Raw genomic sequence first — 25,371 nt, forward strand, 5'->3', positions numbered from 1 at the left:
TGTGCAGGGGCCTCCGGCATTTGGGGTGTCGGGTACCCCCTGTGCCACTTAGAAGAGCAGAGAAAGCCCCTTCCTTAACTTTGTGGCTACCCACCATGAAGGACATCACAGCCACAGGGGAAGTCTGCTCAGACTTTTGGCAGTGGGTAAGATGGTCTTGGCCTCAGCAACATCCTTACAGAAGGTCTTGATACTCTTTACACAACTAGAGCGGCACAGAAGTTAAATGGTGATGGTGGTGGGTAAGGCCTGCACATTTTGCAAGGAAAATTTGCAGAAAAACAGCTTGGACTTTGCTAAGGCTCCCAACATAAGCAGACTCAGTATTTTGCTTCTGAAAGATACTGCAACCCGAGCCTATTAGGGCCATTTCCTTGCCATCTTTTAGATTTCTTGTTACTTCTGTGTTAACTAAAATGGATCCAGAAAAGTTTGCAAGAGTTTTCTATATTTTTTCAAGAAGAGAGGGTAATTTTTCTGCCCTTCTGATTTTAAAAATAATTGCACTTTGGGTCAGAGCTCAGGGATGGCAAATTTCAGAAGGGTGCAAAACAACTTACACAGGAGGCTGCACTAAGAGCTGCTAGACCAAACAATAAGCGGTAATAACCTGCAGGCCCTAAAATTAGGGGGCCTTCCCTGATTGACAGAACATCTCAGAGAAGGAGAGAAAACCAGTGTCAGTCTCTGCCACTGCTTCCCGCTCTCAGACTTGCCGAGGATTTGATGGGGAAAAGAGGGGAAAAGAGGTCAAATTAATTAATGCCAGCCATCATATTACTGCTATGCCGACAATCTCTACACTTAGGAGGTGCAGCTGTGGCTCGTCCTTTACTCTGAGCGAGTGCTAGTCCCCCACCGCTGCCGGCTGCCAGGCTGCCGGTGCATCCCGCAGAGGTGGCATCCCTGGTCACCTTGCTCTTCTGCCTTCTGCACCTGAAGTTTATCTGTCGAGAGAGTAATTTGGCAATCCCAAGCGCAACAGTGTCCCCAGACACGGTTGGACTGTTGCTCTCCCTTTTATGTTTGCCCAGATCACTTGAAAGTGGAGGTCCAGGCCTTTTGAGTTTGCTTATACATTAGAGAGGCCAACGACAACGACAGATGCATGTGGCACAGATGCAACTCGCAACACACCCAAGTCACCAGCAAAGGACGTAAGGGAATAATACTGCTATTTTAATGCATGTTTCCTTTTTTTTTTGTTCAATGTGTGCTATTAATACTGCAGTCACCAGAACTTTTGTTGTTGTTGCTGAGATCAACTAGGAAAGGAACGGAGGTGAGGAGCCGCTGTTGTTCTGGCTGCTACTGTGCGAGATGAACTGATGAATAACGTGTGTGATTTCTCTTTCCCTTGTAGTTGCACTCTGCTGTGACCAGGATCCAAGTTCAAAGACCTGGTTTCAATTACACGTTTGCCCATATATGTATCCTGAACAATGACAAGACATGCATAGTGGACGACATAGTGCATGTACTGGAGGAGTTAAAGGCTGCTCGTTCTTCTAATCGAACTAATTTTGCAATCACTTATCCGATTACTCACTTAAAGGATGGCAGGGAAGTGTATAATGGGCATCAGCTTGGTGGGGTTACTGTGCACAGCAAAGACCGGGTGAAGTCTGCAGAAGCCATTCAGCTCACCTACTACTTGCAGGCAATCAACTCCTTGAATGACATGGTGGCAGAGAAGTGGGAATCCATTTTTTGTGACACTGTTGAACTTTTCCAGAAATCCAACAGGAAAGTCAAAATGTATCCTTTCACTTCTTCTTCGCTGAAGGAGGATTTCCAGAAGACGAGCAGGGTGTCAGAACGCTACCTGATCACAAGCTTGGTCCTTGTGGTCACCTTGGCCATTCTCTGCTGCTCCATGCAGGATTGTGTCCGCAGCAAACCCTGGCTTGGCCTGCTGGGATTGCTGACCGTGACCCTTGCCACCCTGACTGCAGCTGGGATCATCAATCTCACTGGTGGGAAATACAATTCCACCTTCCTGGGAATCCCCTTCGTCATGTTAGGTAACTATCTCCTATCTCCTCTCTCTTTTGTGTGTTTGTGCCTCCCTGACGCATTTCCCAGCAAGCAGAGAAGCATCACTGCATGGCTCCTGGTGCCTCCTCCCTGCAACGCTGCCCCGTGCCAAATCCACATGGCCTCTTTTCCTAAGATGTTTGTACCGTGCCAGGACATTAAAATCATGCTTGGGGCTCCGGTGTGGCGTAGCACCCTGCCGTAGGACGTGGTGACGAGCAACATGGGCGTGCAAAGGCCGTGCCTTGTGCAGAGGGGGAGCCCAGCTGCTGCTTTTTCGTGGATGTTTGATTCTGGTTTTGGTAGCCAGCGTTGGAGGGAAACCTTTGCAGAGGTCCCTGTGCCTCAGTGACGGCGTCAGCCGTGATGGCAAATCAAAGGGGCTGCGTGCGTTGGGCATCCAGAGAGCGCTGGCTCCTTTGGAGAGCAGCGCGGTGCTGTCCCGGCTTGGCGGGCGCCCGCCTGTGGGATCAGGGCCGTGCTCGGTTCTGGGTTGCGTTTCCCCTGCAGCCCCTGGGTTGGCTGAGCGAGCGTAGGGAGGGTTTCACAACCCTGGGGGGGCAGAGCTTTGCCTCCCCCAGTCAGGGACGGACCCGTCCGGTTTGCGCCGGTGCATCCCACGGCCGACGACCACGGAGGGAAGCGGCTTTGGCCGCTCCCTGGCTCCGGTGCCGGCAGAGGCGCCTACATCTCCCCGGTTGTCGTACCGCCTGCACTCACTGTGGGGTACGGGGTGGTTTCGTTTTGTTTTGTTTCCCTCGAGGGTAGGAAAGAGGAGGAGAGAAGGGCGGTCAGCTTGCTCCAGACCCAAAATCAGTGCCCTCTCCTGTTGGCACCAGGGCATTTGTGGGGATGCTGCGCATTGTATCCAAACAGGCAGGAGGACTTCACAGGAGACAAAATGAGAGCTCTGGAGAGTTCACAGCCTCTTTGTTTGTGTTTGGTTCATAACCAGTGTGAAAAGCTTTGTGCGCTGTAGGTGTTTAATATGTCCTCGTTCATGCCATTATTCATTTGTGGAGAATAATACATGCATTGATTTGATCACAGCTTCCCCAGCTGAAAATCAGTGCTCAGTAATACTTCAGGTTTCAAGCGTCAGAGTGGCTCCACTGACTTAGTCACATTGTGTAGTGATGGGGCAGGTTTCAGCACAACTATTTTTACATCCAGCGCCAGGTTCCTGTGCCTTGCCCGTACGGTTAGCTGTGGTATTGTTGCACTTTAATTAAAGACTATGCTCCAGTGCATCGCACCACCAGTTAACGTACAGAATACATTCAGTGACAAAGAGAATTCAGCTACATTACATCGGCTTTCATTTTCAGGTGACATCCATGAAAATTAAACTGTTTCATAATGAGGAAATGCAGCACAAGAAAGTCAGAGTCAAATGAAGGCTAGCTTTCTGACCTGAGTCTTTGGTTTCTTTTGTGGGTTTTTATGCCTGTGCATGTATTATAAAATTCAGTTCCTCAAACTAAGTAGTGTGTATTACATATATTACATAGGCGGGAATTTCCAGATGTGTTGCAAGAGTAATAGAAAAGCAGTCTGAAGTCCAACCATATGAAAGCACCTGTGGAAAGCGACTCAAAAGTATGAAATATTAGCTCAGTGTAGGGATCAAAGCATCTGCTTGCTGGGACAACCTTTCAGATCTTTAATTCAGTAATAGTGTCTATGCTGGGACTTGAAATCCTTGAAGACGTACAGATAACTATGAAAAGTTTCACACTTCTATTTTAGTGCTCCTTTAACTGCCGAGCTGTATGGCCAACTGCTTTTCTTTTCTTTTTTTCTGGTTTTTTTTTTTTTGGTCTTGCTTAGTTGAAGTATTCCACTCTTAAAAGGAGTACATTTCAAATATGCAGCTCAGCTCTCACTGTGAACAAGTCAAGACAGAGCAGCCAAGTTGCGTGTATCTTGCCTACTTCCCCAGCTGCATAAAGTCTCCCGAGGGACAGGAATATCACAGGTGAACAGAAGGCACTAAAGACATTCTGGAGTTTTTAATGAGAACTGTTTTAAACCATCAGATAGCTAGAAAGGCAGGGTTTCCTTTTTTTTTCCTTCAGTACAACAGAAAGATTCAGCATGCGTTTCAAAATGTGTTTCATGTCTATGTGTTGTTTTACTTATGAAGGATGGTTTAACTCAAAGTAACTGAAGGCTAGAGACACAAACCACCCTCCGTTATAGCCTGCTGAACTGTTTCCACTTAGTTTCAGTGACCAACAGATTAGATCATAGATTAACTGACCTTTAGAAAGCTAAAGGATCTCTGGCTAACAGGGTAGCCCCATAACTATTACTCATGGCTAAAAGCAAAAATGAGATAGAAAAAATTGTTACACTGGACACATTTCAGGCAAGGCCCCTTTACTGGTAGGAATAATTAATGAAGTTTCCCCTGTTTATAGCAGCTGAGGATTTTTAACTTTTCATCTGCATCACAGAGCCAGGGAGGGGACACTCTCCAGACATCATCTGCCCTCTGCCACAGGACAAGATTACGTCTTTCCTAACAGATACTTCTCACTCTGGACTTTGTCTCCTCCTTGGGCTGCTTCCCCCTGTGTTTCACTGCACTGCCACTACAGTATTTGCATCATGTCTAACCTGAATGCTCCTTTTGCAACCCGGCTGTCCTCCTTATTTATCCACTGCATGTGGAAAACAATTTATTTTTCTCTGTGTACTTGGGACCGCTCTCACTTGCCCAGTCCTTTTCCCTTTCATCCCAGGTTTTCTCAGACTATGCTTATCAGACTTCCAGCAATCTTCTTGCTTTTGGCCGCTGCACATCTTCCGTGGAGTGCAGTGCCTAAAGCTGGGCGCAGGACTCAGTCTGAGGCTTTCAGCAGCAAGTAGAGTAGGAGGATGATTTCACACATCTTGCATATGGCACTCCTGTTCATACATCCCCATATGACATTCATTTTTTTCTCAGCAGCATGAAATGGCTGGCATTTGGTTGGTGGCACATGGTAATTCACAGGTCCTTCGTGTCACTTTCCACCCTGTTTGCACAATCAGTTATTCCAACCAGCATGTAGAAGATCACCCTTGTCCTTGCTGAATTATAGCTTTTTTATCTCACATAATTTCTCTTGTTCATTAAGTTCATCTTGATACCACCACTGCTTTTCCAAGATGCATTAACTAAAGTTGGTCAGCAATGTTTTGCAATTATCTGCTTATTCATATTTTCAATAATTATTTCCTGAGTAGTTTAAATACTTTGTCCAGTCACAAGCCTATTCTCATCATTCAGGCAATATGTCCAAAATACTCCATTCAATGTGTTCTTTAATATTAGATTTCATTCATCCTGTTTTCTGTAACATCCCTTCAGCATCAGCCATTTCCAAGGACAAGCAAGCTACAGCGAAATGTACCAGCCTCTGTAGGTGTTGAATCCTTAGCTTTTGCATCAGTAGGACAATTTTGTTACTAAATTACCATGGCTTACCAAGTTGCACTCTCAAAGATCAGATTGTGTAAGTATAGACAGGAACATCTTTAGTGTACCCCACCTGTTAAATATGATGTACTGGTTTAAACACTTCTTGCTTTGATTTTAATCACCTTTGTGGTAGTTTATTCTAATTTATTTTACTCTATAGTTAAGGCAGGTTACTGTAGCCCCACTCACACACAAAAGGTAACTTGTTAAGTCCGAATAACTCGGTCACTGATGACTGTACGTAGCCTAAGTATGTCAGTGCTGTTATCAGACATCAGACGATTTTTATGTCGTGGCAGGTTTCTTTTTAGCCCTCTCAAGTTGTGAACTAAATGGCAAAAATTGAAGCCAGGAGAGGTGCTGCCAGGGACCTCCTTCCCCAGCAGGTCCCAAGGGAGCAGGGGTCCCCTTGGGTCACCAGAGGCCGAGCTGTGAGAGCAAGGCGGGAGGCAGCGCCGGGGGCTGGCCTGAGCCCCCGCCGAGGGAGGGCAGGCTGGCTGCGGCCGCTCTCTGCTCTGGGAATATCTTGTCAAGTCAAACTGGGAACTTTTCTTCTTCGGCTCTGGATTTGCACAGGTACTTCTAATGTGAAAGTGAAGCCTAAAACCTGTGAAACTTGGCAGGCTTCCACTATGCGTCTGGGCATATTTTGAATTAGCATATGCCTCTGTGGTTTTTTAAAACTATCATTCACATTTATCAGTGTGTAAACAAGTAACTTAAGGACAAGGTTACTCACGTGTCTAGTTCATGTGGAATACTTTGCTGAACTACGGCTATTGCTTTTTGACCCTAAGAACCAAAAAATTAAATTCTTCAATTCAGTTGAATTTCAAATAGCTGATTTATATTGTTGGCTGAAAAGCAGAATTAAAATTCTGATTTCCTATTGCCTGCTCCATTGAAAACTGCAGATGTTTGGTCTGGCACAGATGCTAACATATTCATCATAAGTTTCCCTTGCGTATTAAATGCTGTTTAATAACTGCCAATCCTGTAAAAATACCAGTTTCCTCAGAAAACCCCATAGTGTTACCAAACAAACCACTGGACAACAAGCAGCCCTGTCTGAACAAGTTTTTGGCGTGATTTTTTTTACTTCCCGGAGGTGGAGCACAACATTTAACTTCGGGACTCAAAAGAAAATTGCAACATTGCCCTTTGCACTGAGGAGAAAACTAGCAATCTGTTTCCTATTCCTTCAGAAACTCCTACAGCTTATTCGGGGAGAGGCAGCTCTCTTCAGCTGCCAAGTTCGTGAAAAGCATCAGCTCTGTGAAATCGCGGTGGAATGCCAGGCGCTGCCAGATACGGGCAGGGACGCGGGGCCGGCTCCGCGGGCTTATATTTAGCCTCCGATGCTGGCAGGGGAAAGCCAGTTAGCAGTTACGAGACCAGCTTGAGCTTGCAGCTTGCTGTAAACTGAAACGATAGCCAGCCTTGTGTGAAACTCGGCAAAACAGGGACGAATGCAGGTACCTCTGCTTACTGCCTCCCTCCATCCTCCCGTCACGTCCCACCCTGTGGGTACACCCTTTCTGGGAAGAGAGAAGGGGGAAACGGTCAATAGAGCAGGTCTGGGGTGGGAGTACTGGGAAGGGGCAGGTGGAAGTGTCAAGTAGGACCCAGTCAGGGTCCTCCTGAGGTTCAGTCACGGGTGGGGGGAAAGTCCGGGGAGAAGGAGACCGTGCAGGGCTGCATCTGGCAGGAGGGAGCACAGGAGCAGGAGGGGTGCAGAATGCTTTGGGAGGTACCGGGAGTTACCAGGGCTCGCAGGAGCACCTCACAGAGGCAGAGAGGCCGACTGCTTCTCAGAAGCACAAACATGTTGGATGCAGACATTCCATGTGACTTGCCCATGGGAGAGCCGTGCTGGTGGAGGAGTGAGATATCTGTACAGGGGCTTTATGAATGCAAAACGTTGGAGCAGCAAAGGTGGGATCTGAGGTCAGAGAGTTGGGGAAAGACCGTCATAAGGAAAACATTAGGGAACAGAAGAGGGGAGGTCAGTGTGTTTGATGATGGGAGTGAAAAGCACAGGAGGGAATTGCTGAAGGTTAGGGACCATGAAGGCAACAGGTAGCTAAACCGAGCAGGGCAGCACAAAACCCCTGGTAGGATGAGTGTGCTGGGGCCAGCACATGCCAGCACACGCAGCTCACTGGATCTGCATCTCAATGCCAATAAGGCGCCCAGCCTGGCTTCTTCTTCAGTTTTCTGGAAGAACATGCTGGTAGGGAACTGCAACGTATGCCAAATTTGTACACCCTAAAAGCATTCATTATCCTCCCTATCAAGCACACAAGTGTTTGCTATATTCAATAAAACTGAAGTGTCAACACTGATTACATATAGAGAGTTTCAAATAAGAGAACCAGCCCCTGCACAGGTCTCCCTGGTGCCCTTCAGTCCACACACAAAGGTAACACATAGAAATGTTTGACTTTGTATAGTACTTTTCCACCGATTTTCCTGTTTTCAGTTAATAAAAATGTGAAGCTTACTGAGTCTCTCTTGTATTTATTCCCCGAGCTAAGCTTTCTCGCTCTCCCTCTCCAGCCGCCCCTCTGCCATCTCTTCGTGCTGGGAAGGAGCACGTCCTCCCTTAGCTGGCTGCCTCTGCTTGCTGACACCTGCCCCTTTCTCCCATCTCATCCATCTTGTTCGCCATCTCCAGCAGGTCTCACCCATATCGCTACTCCAGGCCATGGCATCTCCTTCCTGATGTCAGCACAGCTCTCAGCATCTTTTGGTCTCCCTGAGCTTCCTTCATCTTTTCCCCTTTTTTCCCCAGCCCTGCCAGTGTGTCCCCTCTGCCATTTTGTTGGGATTTTTAAAATTTCTCTTCTTTCCTATCCTCCCTTTTCCTTGGCCGCAGCTGGAACTATTGCTCCTACTGTTTTCCCTACATTCTTGAATAACTTCCTTGGCTCCCAGACAGGTTCCCACCACATCCTGCAGTTGTATCTCAGCTGCTTCAGATTTCCCAGCGATTTCCACCATTCATCCTTTGCTTTTTTCATGCTGCCAAATGACTCCAAGAGTGCCCTGGAAGTACGCTTGTTTTTTTGTCACTCCATCTGCTCAGCTTTCCCAGTTCAACCCTGTGCACTTCAGTTATACTCCTAAAACATTTTGTGTTTTGTTTTTCATTCCCCTTCTAATAAATAAATAAAATTATCTGGTTTTATCTACCCTGATCAGAATCCCAGGCATTCTGGGGATTCTGCCTATCATTCCTTTTCCTCAGTGCCTCAGTCTCTTCCTGAGCTCTCTAAGCAGTCATGCATCTTCTGCAGTCCCTCAAGCATCACCTGGCATTTCAGTTCTTTAAGGGCAAGAGCAGAAGTAGGCCCTAGGCTACCCCTCCTCATTCAGTGTACTGAGTCCACTCACCAAAGTCAGTGTTTTTCACCCAAAGTCAAGGTGATTCACCACCTCTTCCACCTGCTGGTCTCCCTCTCTCCAGTTCTCCTCCTGCAGGATGATGCCCCAAGCCCCTTTAGGAACTCAAACACCAATAAGCCACTAATGCACAGGAGGGAAATAGGTTTAAAATGTAAGTGGTGGCAGAGTATTTTAGGCACTTGTACCAGCCCTTTCCCGTGCGGTGCAAAAGCACCAAGTAGAGCGTGAAGCAGGCTGCGTGTGATGGTGACACAGCCAACATGTGTCCACGTTCTCTCTTCACCGCCACAGACCCTGGTGAAATCCTTGAACTCACATGTGACACTCCTTGGCTTCAGAAGAGTGTCAATGACTCAGTAAATATAATGCTTTTTGGAAAAGAGGAGCTGTATCTGTAGGAAGTCAGTCCAGAGAACAGTTTAATATTGAAACCAAGTATTGTACAATCATTAAGATCAGGCATTGCCTCTTGACTGGTGGTGCTCCAAAATGCACTTATTTCATATGAAAAGTGTGTTACAGGTGATGCAGTGCCCGATGCAGTGCATTTAATGAGCATTCATTTATGCAAACGGTAGCAGAAAGATGTTACACTTTTACTGTCTTATTCTTTTAACTGCAGAGAAGTCAGTGCGTGCAATGGTTTAATGGAAGGGCTCGTGAAGTCCCAAACAGTCAAACGTACTGAGAGTTTGACTCTGACATCCTGATTTTCTTCAAGTAGTGAAGTCCCTCAAGAGAAACTTCCACATATATGAAATTATACTGGAAGTTCACAGTTCAGAGAAAAGAAACCTTTTACTATCTCTATATATACTCGTAGAAAAAAAAAAATATATATAATAATAGGTAGGAAATATATATATATATATATGTATGTTTGTGGTATGGTTTGTCTACTGGACTCAGATGGTCAATGCAGACCTGGGGAAGGTCAGCAGGATCTGATAGGACTTTGCATTTCAGGTCTTTCTGTGAGAGAGATGGTGCACCTTTTGTGCATCTAATAAATGACATCCCCCAAATAGGCAATAGCCAAGAGGCCTGTGTGGCAGAGAGGGGGCCTGCCATTGTCAGGTCATGAGACCTCTGCATTCTGGCAGGGAACACTGGCAGAGATGGGTTAAATTAACTAGAAATAAATTAAGTCTGGCTCCTTGGTGGAAAGCCCAAGCTGAGTTCCAAACTTGCAATGATTTTTCTTTTTTTCCTTTTTTTTTTTTTTTTGGTCAGTAAAAATAGGTCTTACGGGCTTTAACTGAAGTTTTGCAACTTTCTGAAGATTGTGTTTCACATATGGTTGATCTATATATTATGAGTAAGAGTAATGACAAACACTGCTTAAAGAGGAGAATTTAAGGGTATTCCTGAAATATTTTGGTTGCAGCTTTCTCACCAGAAAAGGGGAACTTGAAGTGTGGTAAACTAATCCATATTCCACTAGGAAAACACTCCTAGAAGCAATTGATATTTTGGCTTGTGGGTTTAGAAATTTAAAACAGATTTAAAACACGACTTTGCCCCAGATATATTCACTGTGTCTTGCTCTGTCTTCAGGAATTGTCATGTACTATATGTCACTTGGCTATTCTGCAACCTGGGAAAGATTAACCTTGTACAGGTGGTTGCAGGTGGCTTTCACTTACCTTTAAGCAATCTTTTTTACAAAAACTGACTTCGTGGGGAAAATCAGTTTGCAGTTTTGGCTGCTGATGCAAACCTAAGCATGTCATATGCGAGACGAGCCCAGCAGTACTTAACATCTAACTCTGCATCTGACCACCTCCTTGGCTGCTGAGACTTGAGGTACACCCATCATGGGGGAAATCCATCTTGTTGGCCACATCTGTCATTCCTTCACTATCCTGGCATCCCGTCCTGTGTGGCTCCCCTGATGCAGAGGGTGGTCCTGGCTCCCCCCCGCACACCCTGGGGTCTGTACCCCACAGCCCTCCTGTGCCCCCCTCCCCTTGTCATCCTCCGTGGGGCAAAACAAAGCCTTCCACCCTGTCTCGCGAAATAACAGCTTAGGGAGGGAGATGGGCTTCCGGGGGGATTTTCTGGTGTTTCCGAGTTAGAGACGGTGGGGAGGCATCCTTGGGAGGGGTGGGGGGCTCCGGGGCAGGGCCACCCGTGGAAGGTCAGCAGGAGTTCGATGCTCGTCTGCTGTTTGCCCCGGAGCCACGGGCTTGCGCGCGCAGCACAGGTTTGGCTCGGATGCTTTCGGTTCGGATCCGCACAAGGTCTGGGTAGTCAGTAAGTGAGCGCGCCACGCAAATATAAATATTCCAGCAGCTAAAACCAGATTTCGCTAACGCTCGGCTCCTTCTGCTGCACTGAACGAAATATGACTTTTAACTTTTGCCAGGTCTTTCATGAAAACAGAGGAAAGCAAGTCACACATTTAAACAGAGTTGACAGCCTGCTCTTTAAACGCTAAAACAAGCCTTTACTGATTCTTAAGTGGAATTTAATATTCAGTTTATATACAAAAGTAATTTTGAACTATAACTTGCTTTGCTTATCTTTCTCAAAATAAAAGAGCCACTCAAGTTTTCTCTCAAATGTTTCTGTGGTTTTGAAATGTGCTTATCTGACATTCTTGCTATCACTATAACAAAATATCAAATATTACATTGGTTCAATACTAAAAAAGGGTGATCCAAGCAAAATATCCAGCATTTTCCCCAAAATCAGTAATTTTTACTCTACTGAAATCAACGGGACTATTCAAGATTAACCACATATGTGCTGAATCACCCATATATTAATTATAATAAAAGGCTATTAATTTAAACTGAATTTGGCATAGTTTAAAAAAAATAATTTGAAAATGCAATATTAAGTGAGAAGATGTTTTTTTATAATGAGAAGCTTTAAAATACGCATATTCCAAAAATAAAAAGTGATGAACCATGTTACTGCCATTGCTAATTAGGGATTGTGGTAAAAACTAGGACTATAAATACTGACACATTGTTTAATTCTACTTATTTAAAATACTTCTCCTACTCTTTGCTTCTTTTCCCCCTATATAGATAGAAAAATTAAAGGAATGTCTACATGTGTCTTGTGTATGTGTATGTATTTCTTCAGAGCTAGGGATTTATATATAGAATGATTTTCATTTCAATAGTAATATGCAGATCATGCTCTTAAAATTAGCTTGTGATCTGTACCGTTTTCTAAAACATCAGCTTGCTTGTTGCAAGCAACATCATTATTGCTTGTTTGCCACGATAAAAGATAGTACTGGGGAGTTTATAATTGGGATGCATCATGTACCCCAAGCATTGCTGAGTGTGTCCCAACCATTTAGGGTGAGACCAAAAGCACGAGGGTGATTTCTTTTTGCTAGCGCATTCTTGGTTCAAATGTGTACTTTTTAGTATAACTCAGAAGGGGCTACACCTGACCAAAACAGACTGTTTCACGGGAAAACAGAGAGCTAATCCTATGCTGCATTTCCAGAAGTTAAGTTTAGAAATGTAGAAAATGTAGGGTATTATTGCAGACATTCATTGCCCGAAGACTGGGATCAAAGTGACTCCAGTGCAGCAGATCCAAATGAGTCTTACAAGGAACTTAGCCCCCTTTTAAGTTGTGCTTGGCAGCGCTACACAAGACCTAAATGAGGCATAAACCTTGTGCTGGATTTCCAAACGCACCCTGTTTTCCTGCCTGTGCATTAAGCAATTTGAGCGCAGGCTTAACGGCCCAGAGAGTCGCTCTGCAGGATCTGCGACTAAAAATAACATTGTGGACTCACAGCGTGAAGCACTGAGCACTAGTTGAAGAGTTCTGCTCTGCATGCACCAACCAATACAGTGTGTTGTACGGGGACACTTTCTCTTCAGCAGTGTGCTTCTGTGGGCACAGACACCCACAGCTGTGAAACACAGCAGATACTGGGACCGTATTATTAAACATTTCGGTTTCTCTTATTTTGTTGCCAAGTAGACGCAGCACAAAATACAACTCTCCCTCTCTGGAGACTGAGGCAGATTTTTATTTATTGTGAATGTGCCAAGACACTCATGTTTTTGATCCCAGTATTAAGCTGAGGAATCAATGGGCATGCCTGGGGCTTTCTGACTGGGGTGGCCGGTGCGGTTGTAAACGGGTTGGAGAGATCAGCCTCACAATTGAGGATGAATGGCTAATATTCAAATGTGATGCAATCCCAGAGATTGATCTGCTGGTATCATGCCTAGACGCCTCACAGCCTGAGATACACAGTTTCAGTATATTTCTCATTTGGGAAGATCTTAAGTCAGCCGTTAACATCTGTAGGCATAGTACACCTTAGTAATATATGTGTAAAATTCAGTAGTCTTTAAAACAATAATTGTAAATTGTACCTGACAGCACTGTTGTCATATTTTTGAGATACGTTGCCATACCTGTAATTCAGTTGCAATACAGACATGTAAGGTCTGTGTGACGGGAGGTAAAGAAGGCATTGCTATATGCACAGCCTGGGTTTATACCAGTACATCCCATCCCATATTGCTCTTTGTGTGTTCTTCTTAATCTGGGTACCACGCCTGCACATAGTGGTCAGGTTTACTTGCCCTTCAAACCTGTGCTTGGAGGTATGAAGTGAGGTCAGGCTATGCTTGGGTGGCTGGGACTTCACTCTCTTTGCAAATGAGAATGCACTTAAGAAAACTCAGCTGTCTCCAACTCTCAGTCCCCTTGCCACAATTCTGCTGAGATTAACACTACTGCCTGGAAACACAGTTGATCAGATGAGTACCTTATAGGATGTTAGTATCCTATCAGATTTTACTCTACACTGTGAACTGGGCTCCCAGCAATACTAGGACAAGTGTCGGGAAAGCAGGTAGGATTTGCAGTGCATTTGCTTTGCTCAGCAGAAATGTTTGGGACGGGCAAGTCTGCACACCGTGGGATGTCCAGCGACACACACCCACTTTGAGGTCTGACATTCACACAGCAAAACTGTAGCGTTGCAGTGCCATTTATGGGCCACAAAGGTGGACACTGGTTAGAGTAACCCACAGTTTGTTGCAACAGCATGCAAACAATGATTTAACTGTTGGGCTCAACCCATGCCATTATATTGCTATAAACTCAGTGAAAACTGTTGTATAAATTAGGCTCGGTGCTAATTCTATCTGTGTGCTGAAGGATCTTGGTTAGCTGTAGTATTTTATTATTTTAGTAAGAACAGGGTATGAAGCCAGATGTTTGCTTCAACTGGATGCAAATTCTCTTGCTCTGCCTGCATATTCAGTAGCACTTTGAACCTGCTATATGTTCCGAGTTAAAATTGTGCCTGCTAGGAGAGGCCGCATGAGGTAGGTCACGTATTTAGTCAACAACTGGTTGATTGCAACTCCTGTGACAAAGGGGAGTTTGGATTAGCAGTTTCACTTGGCTTTTCAGAAGATGGGAGCTGATGAGCTCACTGATCTAACTGGAAAAAATAAGTCAGCAGGGGGAAATTATCTCAGCCTCTTTGTTGACATTACTGTGGAAAGCAATCCCAGAGTTGAACAGTGTACATTGTTATTTTTAATACTGTCAGCTAGGAAAATTCATTGCACTTTCATTATATCATGTGTTATTACAGGTATCGTGTTGGAAAGGGCAATTCCTGTGGTATGATTCTGACCTCCCATGTACTAATTTTGCACAAGTGCAGTTCTTGAGACCTTGCCTGCATTGGCAGCAAGCTGGGATATGAATTTATAGCATCCTAACTATTTCATGTTAATTTATCTGGTGTTTGTCTCTGAAGATGATATTTCACTCCACTTTGAATGTGAATTAAGCTGTCCTTCACAGATTTTCACAAAGAAATCTGGTGCAACATAGCTAGCCCCCTGTAAATTCACACACTTTTTCACAGCACACTAAATTCCTCTTGCAGACAAGTGCTTCTATTCAGTGGGATGATTTCAGGCTTAAATCAACCTAACTGAGACAGCATTCATCCAGCTGAACCGATAGTGTTACAAGGATGCAGCTATTACAATACAAGCAAAAACCTTAAATCAAAACCCAGACTTAACCTCAATAACACAGCCAGAAGATGCTTCTACTTCAAGTTTCTGCCTGCCCAGTTTACGAGGCTCCTGTACACCCTATCATGACTCATTACCAATTCCAGCCATTCTTTTGTGCCACCAGTGTCAGGAAAAGATTTCAGATTAAAAAGTAACCCTCAAAAAATAAAAGGTTGTTTATGTTTCTAATCCTGACTGTTCCTTTAGTCCAATTTCGACTAGAAAGGGGTGAATTGGTAGCAATGAGGGAACAACAGACTTTGGTTGGGGAGGGGAATCGGTGCCTGAGAAGGGGGAAACACCTCTTAACCCAGCTTTGCTTCTAGAGAAGTCTGCCTCCTTACGAAGACAGTGTGGTGCTTTATTAGTCTTAATTCTGGCAGTAGGTACTGGTGCAGCATTCAGCCTCACTGAGGTGGAGATCAATCATTATCAGCATTTTGTGTGCTACTGCGTTAAAATGGGATGAATAAAATTAATTACCCCTAAAATGCAACCTTCCACACAGAGGGCTGGAACTTCACAAGCTGTAAGTGGTACTTTATTCAGAGAGATTTTAGTCAAGTATCAAACACACACAGGGACATACAATCTTCAGAACAGTCAGAACAAAAAAAAATGAGACCCACAGCATACTATTATTTGCTACTTTAATAGATGGGTGAAACTGCAAGAAGAGGAACCAAAATCTTGTTCTCAGTCATTCTCCTTACTTTCTCTTACAGGATAAATCTATTTGAATACCCAATTCACGTGATTTTAGTGTAAAATTTAACATATCCCTTAATCTGGGAGCAGGCAGAAGCCTTTGTTTTAGGGAAGCAATTACGCCAAGCGAATAGAGAGCTGGTATGTGACTCCTGTGACCAAGAGGTCACTTCGCTGCCCTCCCACAAGCTCTGGGGCTGCTTTAAATCCCTTCGCCCCTCTCTGCTTCAGTCTCACTGTTTGCCAGGCAGGAGTGGAGCCAACTTTAAGCCTAGGTTGCCGATGCCCATTCATAAAAGCCTCTTGCTTGAGCAACCACTTATCAAGGGAAAGGATGCATCTCCTTTTTGATATTTTAAAATGGTACTAAAAAGAACAGTTTAAGTGCCTGCACATAAGTAGTGTTCAAAATGAGGTAAATAATTTGATAATTTTAAGCAACAGAAAATTGTGCCTTAGTTTTCACAACTTCCTACAAGTGCTTTTTTTCTCTCATGCATGCTCTGCATTGAATTTGCAGAGCATGTGTAATTGCAAGACTTGATCCTGAAGAAGGCAAATGAAACTTTTTATAGCATTTTCAGGCTACTCATAAAAGTGCCATATTAAGATGAGCATAATTTATTGGTTTTATTGCTGGTATTGTTATTAGTTTCCAAAATTAAAGATAGACCACCTCAGTCCGTAAAAAATTTAAGTTCATCAGAAATAACAGTGACTATCTTCTTCATTTTCTTCAGCTACAAAAGCCATAATTTCTGTCCTCAGTCATCCAAGACATGTGGTAGCAGTATCTCCTACAATGCAAAATAGTAGAAAAAGAGAATAAGGAAAAAAAAAAAACAGGAACAGTTTGGTCCCCATTTTGTCCAATACCTTTCTCCTATTTTGCTAAAATTTTCCTTTGCCCTCTCAGAACATCTTTTCCTTAAAAAAATCCCATATTTCTATGTATTCCTTCTTAGCTCATGGTTGTAAACGCTGTCTGTAGGGCATGGCCAGTGAATCATAATAGCAAATGTCAACAGGAAAAGATCTCCCATAGCCCATTAGCTGTTTGAGTTCATATTTATTATTTACTGAATGACTGTGAATAATGAACAAATTGCTCTAAATCATTACAGATTTGTGGCTAAATCTTTATTAAACAGAGAAAATCAGTTAAAGCAATTACAGAATTTATTTGCAATGAAAAATTTGCCTTCTTCTTGTTAATATTATATAGAATAGACATAGCACCAATGAGAGGAATAGAGGTAATCAGTGGAAATAAGTTAGGGATGCAAAAAATGGAACTCTGAAATGACAGAGAACTGAAAGAAATTATCACAAAATGTTTCCATGGAGCTATCTGCCCTAATCAATGTGGGTTAGTTTTATATGACCATCAGTGAGTTAGACAACATTGGAGATTGTCACCCCGACTTGTGCTTGTAGTCAGTATCTACAGGAGTACATTAAGTTACGTAAATCCCATTCTAGCTAAATAAGGCTAATCTTTGGACTACTGTGACTAATTTGTGCATGAGTTTGGGCTTAATCTTTTTCTCAGAGGATACTGGAATCAGGTTAGGAGTGCTGCTGATGCAAAAAGTGTGCAAGTTTGTCATTTAGGCTTGTCTTCCTAAAGGTAAATGAGAATTTTGTAGCTGTTATACAAATGGACAGAGGAATCACAAATTGTACAACTGAAGGAAAATACCAAGTCCTAGCACACAGATTATGTAGCAAACAACAAAGGGAACCTATCCTAAAACTGAAGAGTATCTAAATGTTTTTCTGTTGGCTTTGTGGAGCACATGCGGTGATGCCTCTTCATGCATTTACTTGAGCAGTTCTGTAAATCAGATTCCGTTTTAGGGCAGTCTTGAAGATTATGTAAGAGAAAATTGTGGGCTTATGTTTCCTACTTAAAGAAAATATGTAATATCAGGAGTCATGTTATCAGACTTTATCCAAAATCTTACAGCTGTTAAAAAGTCATGCGCAGCATCATATTTAATTAGCTCTAAATTCTTTTTTTCATTGTGAAGTCTAAGGCTTTCCAAATTAATGTGGCTATTTGAGTATTTTTAAGCAAGAGCCTATTAACGCTGAAATTTTTTTTACAAAAACATGCTATAGCTAAAGCTCACAAAGGAAGTAATTTGTAATATTCAATGACCTCATTTTATTCTGTTTTGCTCACTCAAAGCTAATGCATATGATGCCATGTGAAATTCTCAGATGAGCCTGTCTGCAGGACTTATGGGAGCCATAAATGGATTAAACCTCTCACTCCCTGCTTTGGCAAGTGATCAGTTACATTTAAATAAAGGTCAGTCTGTCTTTACAAAGAACACACTGAAAGCAAGTGTAATAGCTTTGCCTACTGAGCCTAGAACATAACTATTTGAAGCATAATTAGCAACGGGGTGCCAGTCACTTGTTGTGCTTTTTGCTTGATTTTATGCCTGGGGAGTTCCAGTATTCCCCATTAGCTTTAAGAGGGGGCACAGTGCTAGTTATCAAATTGACAGTCTTGACCTGGTCTCTGAAAGCAGCTGTAAAACATTGTTTGGGAAAATTAAGATGAATGCCAAATGCCATAACAAAACCAGGATTGTAATATTGCTACAAATTGGACATTCGTGGCCCATGCCGTGACGCCGAATAACAATGTAGGTAAGATATCTGATATACACAAGAGCACGGTCTTTGTTGTTCTAAATGCCAGGTGACCGTGATAAGGAGATACACCAGCTGTCCTATTATCTTATCTTATTAGCTCTGTATTTTGAAATCTTTATTAAATACCCCATACCTATTATTTTCAGCATTAACAGAGTGACCAGCTCAGCCATCTGTTAAAATATAGGTAGGATATTCCTTGCAGAAAGAATGGAGTGAATCAGCTGCAGTTGCCCCTACAGTAAAAGGTACGGATCACAAAAGGGTTATTTTGTCAAGTTAATTAAATATTTAGCCTACATGAGGCATTTAAGAATAAACGTGATGATAGAATCATAGAATGTTTTGGGTTGGAAGCAACCTTAAAGATCATCTGGTTCCAACCCCCCTAATATGTTTTCTGGTTTTCTGGTTCTTCAAAATACCTCATTTGTTTGGGGGTTTCTTGACCAATACTTATAGCTCTTGTGGCAAAAGTGATAATCATCTACAGGTGGAGAGAACAGAGTCGATAACAGCAGTTTTGGTACTCAGCAGACAGCCTGAAATTCTAACAGAGGTTTGTAAATTACCTTGACCTGCCTGACTGGAGCGTCAGCTTCAAAAGACCAGTGGTTGCACTCCAGTGTCATCAGCAACTAATTCAGCACTGATTGTTTTATCGAATGTTATCAGGGAATGGGTAAGAGCAAAACACTGTGGACTGGCTTTTGGGAATTTCTGGAGATAATGCAAGAGCAGACCAGAGAGATAGGCAGGGGACAGCAAAAACAGCAGTAGAATAAGGAGGAGGAGTAATTAAAGGACAGCAAAGAGGGTGGGATTAGATGGAAACAATCTATTAAATAAAGATGAACATGATATGAATTATTATGAGAAAATATTACAGTCTTACACTTTAGGTGTGATACATAGACTGGTTTTCTGTTCATCTCTGTGTAAAACATCAACCTACTTTTATCTCAGCCACTCTCACATGATAGCTGGTCGATGGTTGCATTCCCAGCTCAGGTGCTCTATGACCAACCAGGGATTAAGATAAAACCATGTACTTTTCCTGATTTACCTGCACTTGTGGGATAAACACAAGATTTTAGGTCTGCAGGTTTTCATCTCCTTTCATGAATGCTATATCCATTTTAAGAGTTAATTAAATACCTTACGAAATGTAGGAACTGCCAAAAAAAAATAGAGCTGTGTTTGGTTTTACAAGCCCTTAGATATATTAAAGTAAGAAGACCAATGTCTTAAGCAGTTCTGTATCAGTTCTACCATTCTGCATCTGTAAAATTTATCTGTGCTTCTTTTGTTTGTTATTTTTCTAGGATTTCTTTTTCCTTACAGAAAATTTGTATAGAAAGTGGAGAAATCAGTGACTGATTTAATTGACAATTTTCAGCTTATATGAAAGTTTCATTTTTTTACAGATTTTCTATGAAGGAGCCAACTAATGCTCTGCTTCCAGCACAGGCACTTCAAGGTCATATTTCTTTGTTTTCACCACAGGTCAGATTCCATCACCAGGAAAAACTAATTTCAAAGCATCTTCCATCACAGGCACTCCGAAATAATGAAACGAAACAGCCAACCAGAAAAAAAAAAATCCTTTTTCTTTAACCCATCAACCCTGCGCCAGCGATGCAGAACTCTCCTCAAGCTCTGGCAGTAAAGTTTGCTAGTCAGGTAGCGAATGCACTCCTGTGGCTTAGACCTCCATAATCACTTCTCTCTTCTGCAGGACGTTTACTTCAAGCATTGGTAGCGGCCAGCTGTGTCTCCTTTCAGTCTTTTAGCATGTCCACATTACATTTTTCCACATGTCGTTTCGAGTACTTTAAACACTCGCTTTGTTCTCTATTGTAGGTCATGGGTTATATGGGACTTTTGAAATGTTGTCCTCCTGGAGAAAAACTAGAGAAGACCAACATGTTAAAGAGAGGACTGCAGCCGTATTTGCAGACTCCATGCTCTCGTTTTCTCTCACCACTGCCATGTACCTGGTCACTTTTGGAATAGGTGCCAGTCCCTTCACTAACATTGAAGCAGCCAGGATTTTCTGCTGCAATTCCTGTATTGCAATTTTCTTCAACTACCTCTATGTACTCTCCTTTTATGGTTCCAGCCTGGTGTTTACTGGCTACATAGAAAACAACTACCAGCATAGTATCTTCTGCAGAAAGGTACCAAAGCCAGAGGTATTGCAAGAGAAGCCTGCATGGTATAGGTTTCTTCTGACAGCCAAATTCAGTGAGGACACAGCGGATTCAGAGGAAACGAACACTTACGAGAGTCATCTTTTGGTGTGGTTCCTGAAACGCTACTATTGTGACTGGATAACAAACACTTACGTCAAGCCTTTTGTAGTTCTCTTTTACCTTGTTTATATTTCCTTTGCCTTAATGGGCTACCTGCAGGTCAGTGAAGGGTCAGACCTGAGCAACATCGTAGCGACTGCAACACGGACCATTGAGTATACAACTGCCCAGCAGAAGTACTTCAGTAACTACAGCCCGGTGATTGGGTTCTACATCTACGAGTCGATCGAGTACTGGAACACCAGTGTCCAGGAGGACGTGCTGGAGTATACCAAGGGCTTTGTGAGGATATCTTGGTTTGAAAGCTACTTAAATTACCTTAGGAAACTCAACATATCTACTGGATTGCCCAAGAAGAACTTCACTGATATGCTGAGGAACTCCTTCCTGAAGACCCCTCAGTTTGCCCATTTTTCAGAGGATATCATCTTTTCCAAGAAATACAACAATGAAGTCGATGTGGTGGCCTCCAGGATGTTCTTAGTGGCCAAGACAATGGAAACCAAGAGGGAAGAACTTTATGACCTCCTGGAGACCCTGAGGAAACTCTCTCTCACCTCCAAGGTGAAATTCATTGTTTTCAATCCATCGTTTGTGTACATGGATCGTTATGCCTCTTCAGTGGGAGCCCCCTTACAAAACTCCTGCATTAGTGCTTTATTTCTGCTCTTCTTCTCTGCATTCCTGGTGGCAGACTCTCTGATCAACGTCTGGCTCACTCTAACTGTTGCCTCAGTTGAATTTGGAGTTATAGGGTTTATGACCTTGTGGAAAGTGGAACTAGATTGTATTTCTGTGTTGTGCTTAATTTACGGAATTAATTATACAATTGACAACTGTGCTCCACTGTTATCAACCTTTGTCCTGGGCAAAGAGTTCACAAGAACTAAATGGGTGAAAAATGCCCTGGAAGTGCATGGGGTAGCTATTTTGCAGAGCTACCTCTGCTATATTGTTGGTCTGATTCCTCTTGCAGCTGTGCCTTCAAATCTGACCCGTACACTGTTCAGGTGCTTGTTTTTAATAGCATTAGTCACCTTCTTTCACTGCTTTGCCATTTTACCTGTGATACTGACTTTCCTGCCACCGTCCAAGAAGAAGAGGAAAGAGAAGAAGAATCCTGAAAACCGTGAGGAAATAGAGTGTGTCGAAATGGTGGATATGGATAGCACCCGAGTGGTTGACCAAATTACAACAGTCTAACTTGTTTGTTTGTTGTTTTTTTACACTAGGTCTTACTGAGGAAAAAAAAAAAAAAAAAAAAAAGAAACCAGTACTGGCTAAATATCTGGGGAGAGGAAGGGGTTTGGAGGTTTTCCCTCCCCACTCTAAGCTAAATCCATGAATATTCAAAATTGTGGGAGAAATTGAAAATAAATTTTTTAAAAGAGCCAGGGATTGTAGCTTGCTCAGCTCCTGTAACAGGTATTATGAGAGAATTTGCACACACATGCAAAGAGGGGTTGAATTTTAGACGCATGAAGTAAGATCTAATGGGAGAAGTTGGGTTCCTAAGCAGACGTCTGCATCGCCTGTACTGCAGATGCTGCTATTATTGTGGCTAAACCCAATCAGATTGAAAGGTCAACTGTCAAGGCTGAAGTAGCACTAAATGTTCACTGGATGTAAAGGCTTTACAAACTTTCTGCACAGCAATAACTCAAGTCAGTGAGTCAGCTCTTATAGGTCTTAGCCATCACATTTAATTTTTCCTTTCTCCCCTAATCTAAACATTTATGCAAGACTATATAACAGGAAGCAAACTGTACTGGGAAAGAAGGCAGTACACAGCAACCAAATGCTTTCCAAACACTTTTATGTTATAAATCTTTTTTTCTTAATACTATCATTATTTTAAAATTTAAATCATCCCTTGTAACATTTTTAATCATGGTTTTATAGCTGTTTCTTTTTCTTATAAAAACAAAAAAGAACAAAAAAAAAAGAAGAAAAAAATCCCAGTGACTCTGTCACTCTAGAAAACATGTAATTCTATTTTATACATGTCTCGCTACTAGTTAAACATGTAATCTGCTTTACAAACTGTAATTTTGTTAGCACTCTACTAACACATGTGAGTGGATCTAGCAGCAGACAGAAGATGGTGTACTGAATATTTCAGCACCAAAATCCATGAAACAAACCTCAAATACTGAAATGTCATCAAGAAAGTGAATGTTAGTGCTCTTTTAATGAGAGCCTATTCCAGGCCATTCACTGGTAATGCACACTAAGAGGATTAGTGGGTAGTTTTACATAATGTGTAACTTAATCCCTCAATCTTCCTAGAGTACCTGTAAAGCAATAGACCTTGCAGCTATGGGCTCTTCCAACAGACAGTAGACTGTGAGAGTTATATGGAACAAACTGAAGGTTGGGACTGCAGTTTAGCAGCAGCAAATTCAACAAAATCCCCAAAGAGCCCGTATCTAAGGGGCCTATTGAAAATATCACATCCGAAGGAAGATAAAACAAAGAACAAACAAACAAAAAAACCCCAACAAACTTAAAAAGATTACATTACTGAGTCTTTTTGGAGCTGTGAGTTCTAAATCAATAATTCTGTCAGCATCTGTGATGTGGAGTAATACTGATAAAGCAGCATCTCTTTCCTCCTCCACTCCCTCCACCCTTAAGAGCTACAGGCTCATTACTGTAAGGTTTTATCATGCAGTTGAACCCCAGTGGGGATATGTAAGCCAATTCTTTAGGTTTTGCTGAGAGTATTCCGACTATACGTTGCCTGTGAAAGCCCAGTTGCAGAAAGCTGACTGGTGTGTCGAGTGGTCTCGTGAATATACGGACTGTTACTTTGTGCTGCAAAGATGAATGTATTGCAACTGGACTCCTTTTTACAGCTCGTCCGGAAAGTAAGAGTACCTGAAAAATTTTCAGCCGTTGGCACAGCGTTTGCCTCAATGACAGTATCTGGGAGGCAACGGGAAATTGCAGGAGCCACAGGGCTTGGGCACTGGGAGCGCGGTGGCTGGGGAGGCCGCCTGTGTCACCCGTACGGTGACCAGCACATCTGTGCTCACAGACCCAGGCTGTGCGCCACTGCATGAAGCTTCTCTTTAGCATCCAATTCCAGTGACCCCCCACATGCCCCGTGCAAAACCCGCAAATGCTGCCTGGAAGATATTAATTCTCAAGCAAAGAAATACTTCTGAGGCTTCCAACCTAGCAGAAAATAAGATAACCAGATATTTTGCCCTGAAGCAAAATGTTATATACAGCAGTGCAGCTGGCAACGTTTGCTTTCCCCTGGATAAGTCCCTTCTCTGACCAGAAGGAAAGGAAGCTGTGTCCAGGAATGCATAGGCTCTTTGCTTGAACAAAAACCATTTGCTGTGGTAGCAGCTGAGAAGCTGTAACAACAACTTCAGCCTTGGCAGAAATCAGACACCTTGAAGACAGCCAAATGAATGTGAGGTGAGGGGAAAGATCTGTGTTGCCTGTTTTCTTTAGACTCAGGCTTGGGGCTATGTTTTCCAGCCAAAAATCATTCCTTAAATATACTTTCACTGTAGATTTTCTATGACCATCATTCTTTCATTTAAGTAACAATCACCCTATCTTCTGGCTGTTCAACAGGCAGGTGCAGTGGCTTTTAAACTTCTGAGGGCATTAGCAAATTAGTTGAGAGTACAGAGGAATCGCAAACCACTCTTGGCAGCAGCAGCAATCTACTGGCTTGTGGGACACCTGGAAATGGGAGATGTGTGAAAGAGGTTGTTTGTACACTGCAGAGAGGAATACATGGCAAACACTGATTTTACACCTCTGTTATCCCTGATGCTGTCACTTGCAAACACCAGGCGCAAAGATAGCTACCATAAACCTCTTCACATCTAATTGAAATGCATAGATAGGAGCATCTTTAAAGAGATGTCCAAAGACAAGCTTGTAGTTTCATAGAACTCTCATTAAATCTCAGCATGTGCGGCCTTCAGAGATCTTCAAGGAAGGTGATAAAACCAGTGATAAAATTACTCTTCTGTCTCCAAACCTGTCAGAAAAAGGATGTGGAGGCACTCCTATGGCAAGGTGCCACAGGACGTGCTTGGGTGTCCACAGAAGACAGGGTGAGAAGTCATGCAGCTCAGCCCCTTGCCCCAAGGCAGAGCCAACGACATTTAAATAATTCCTGAAGGATGTTTGTCCAGCCCATTCTTAAAAATCTTTCTAAGGGCAGGTTCCTCCTCTAGAAGTTCCCCCCAGTGCCATGTTATTGCACCAGTAACTCCTGCTGGCCACCCAGGGCTGGGAGGGGGAAGAGGAGCCATGCCCCTCTCCACACAGGGAAGGACAGGACAGGCAGGAGGCAGTGTCTGAAGCATCCCCAAAACAAAGGAAACCCAAAACAGAGCCAAAACCAACTTATGTACATTTTTCATTGCGTTTCACCTCAAGCCGCCACTGCTCCACACTTCCAGGCTTGGTGAGGTAAAGCCATGGAAATGTTCAAGGCATGCTCAGCCCAAGTCTGTGAGATTTCTGCCTGAATCCTGATGTGTCCGAGAGATGCACCAAATACTCCTTCTCTACAGGTAGCTTGAATACCTCAACATGAACCAGAAATGGCATGTTCTCAAGGTTTCAGACTATGCTAAGCCACTTTGGCCTTCCTCCCCTTTGACTTTTTCCTCTGGAGCAATTATCTTCACCAAAGTCAATTGGCCTCACTGCGCCAGTTGATTAATAGGTGCAGATGCTATGCTCTGTTCTC

The 25,371-nt window shown here is 43.1% G+C and overlaps 1 protein-coding gene across 1 annotated transcript in view; it reads left to right on the forward strand.

Moving 5' to 3' along the window:
• The window catches only part of PTCHD1 (patched domain containing 1), a 34,313-nt gene extending 12,464 nt beyond the window's left edge, over positions 1-21,849 (forward strand). Inside the window, exons 2-3 of the mRNA XM_042788716.1 lie at positions 1,364-2,024; positions 20,191-21,849. Coding sequence (XP_042644650.1) covers positions 1,364-2,024; positions 20,191-21,845 — 2,316 coding nt within the window. The 3' untranslated portion in view covers positions 21,846-21,849. The remainder of the gene's footprint in view (positions 1-1,363; positions 2,025-20,190) is intronic.
• Positions 21,850-25,371: the final 3,522 nt, after the last annotated feature.

This window comes from Tyto alba, unplaced genomic scaffold, assembly GCF_018691265.1.
Source record: "Tyto alba isolate M040663 unplaced genomic scaffold, T.alba_DEE_v4.0 Super-Scaffold_14, whole genome shotgun sequence".
Taxonomy (NCBI): domain Eukaryota; kingdom Metazoa; phylum Chordata; class Aves; order Strigiformes; family Tytonidae; genus Tyto; species Tyto alba.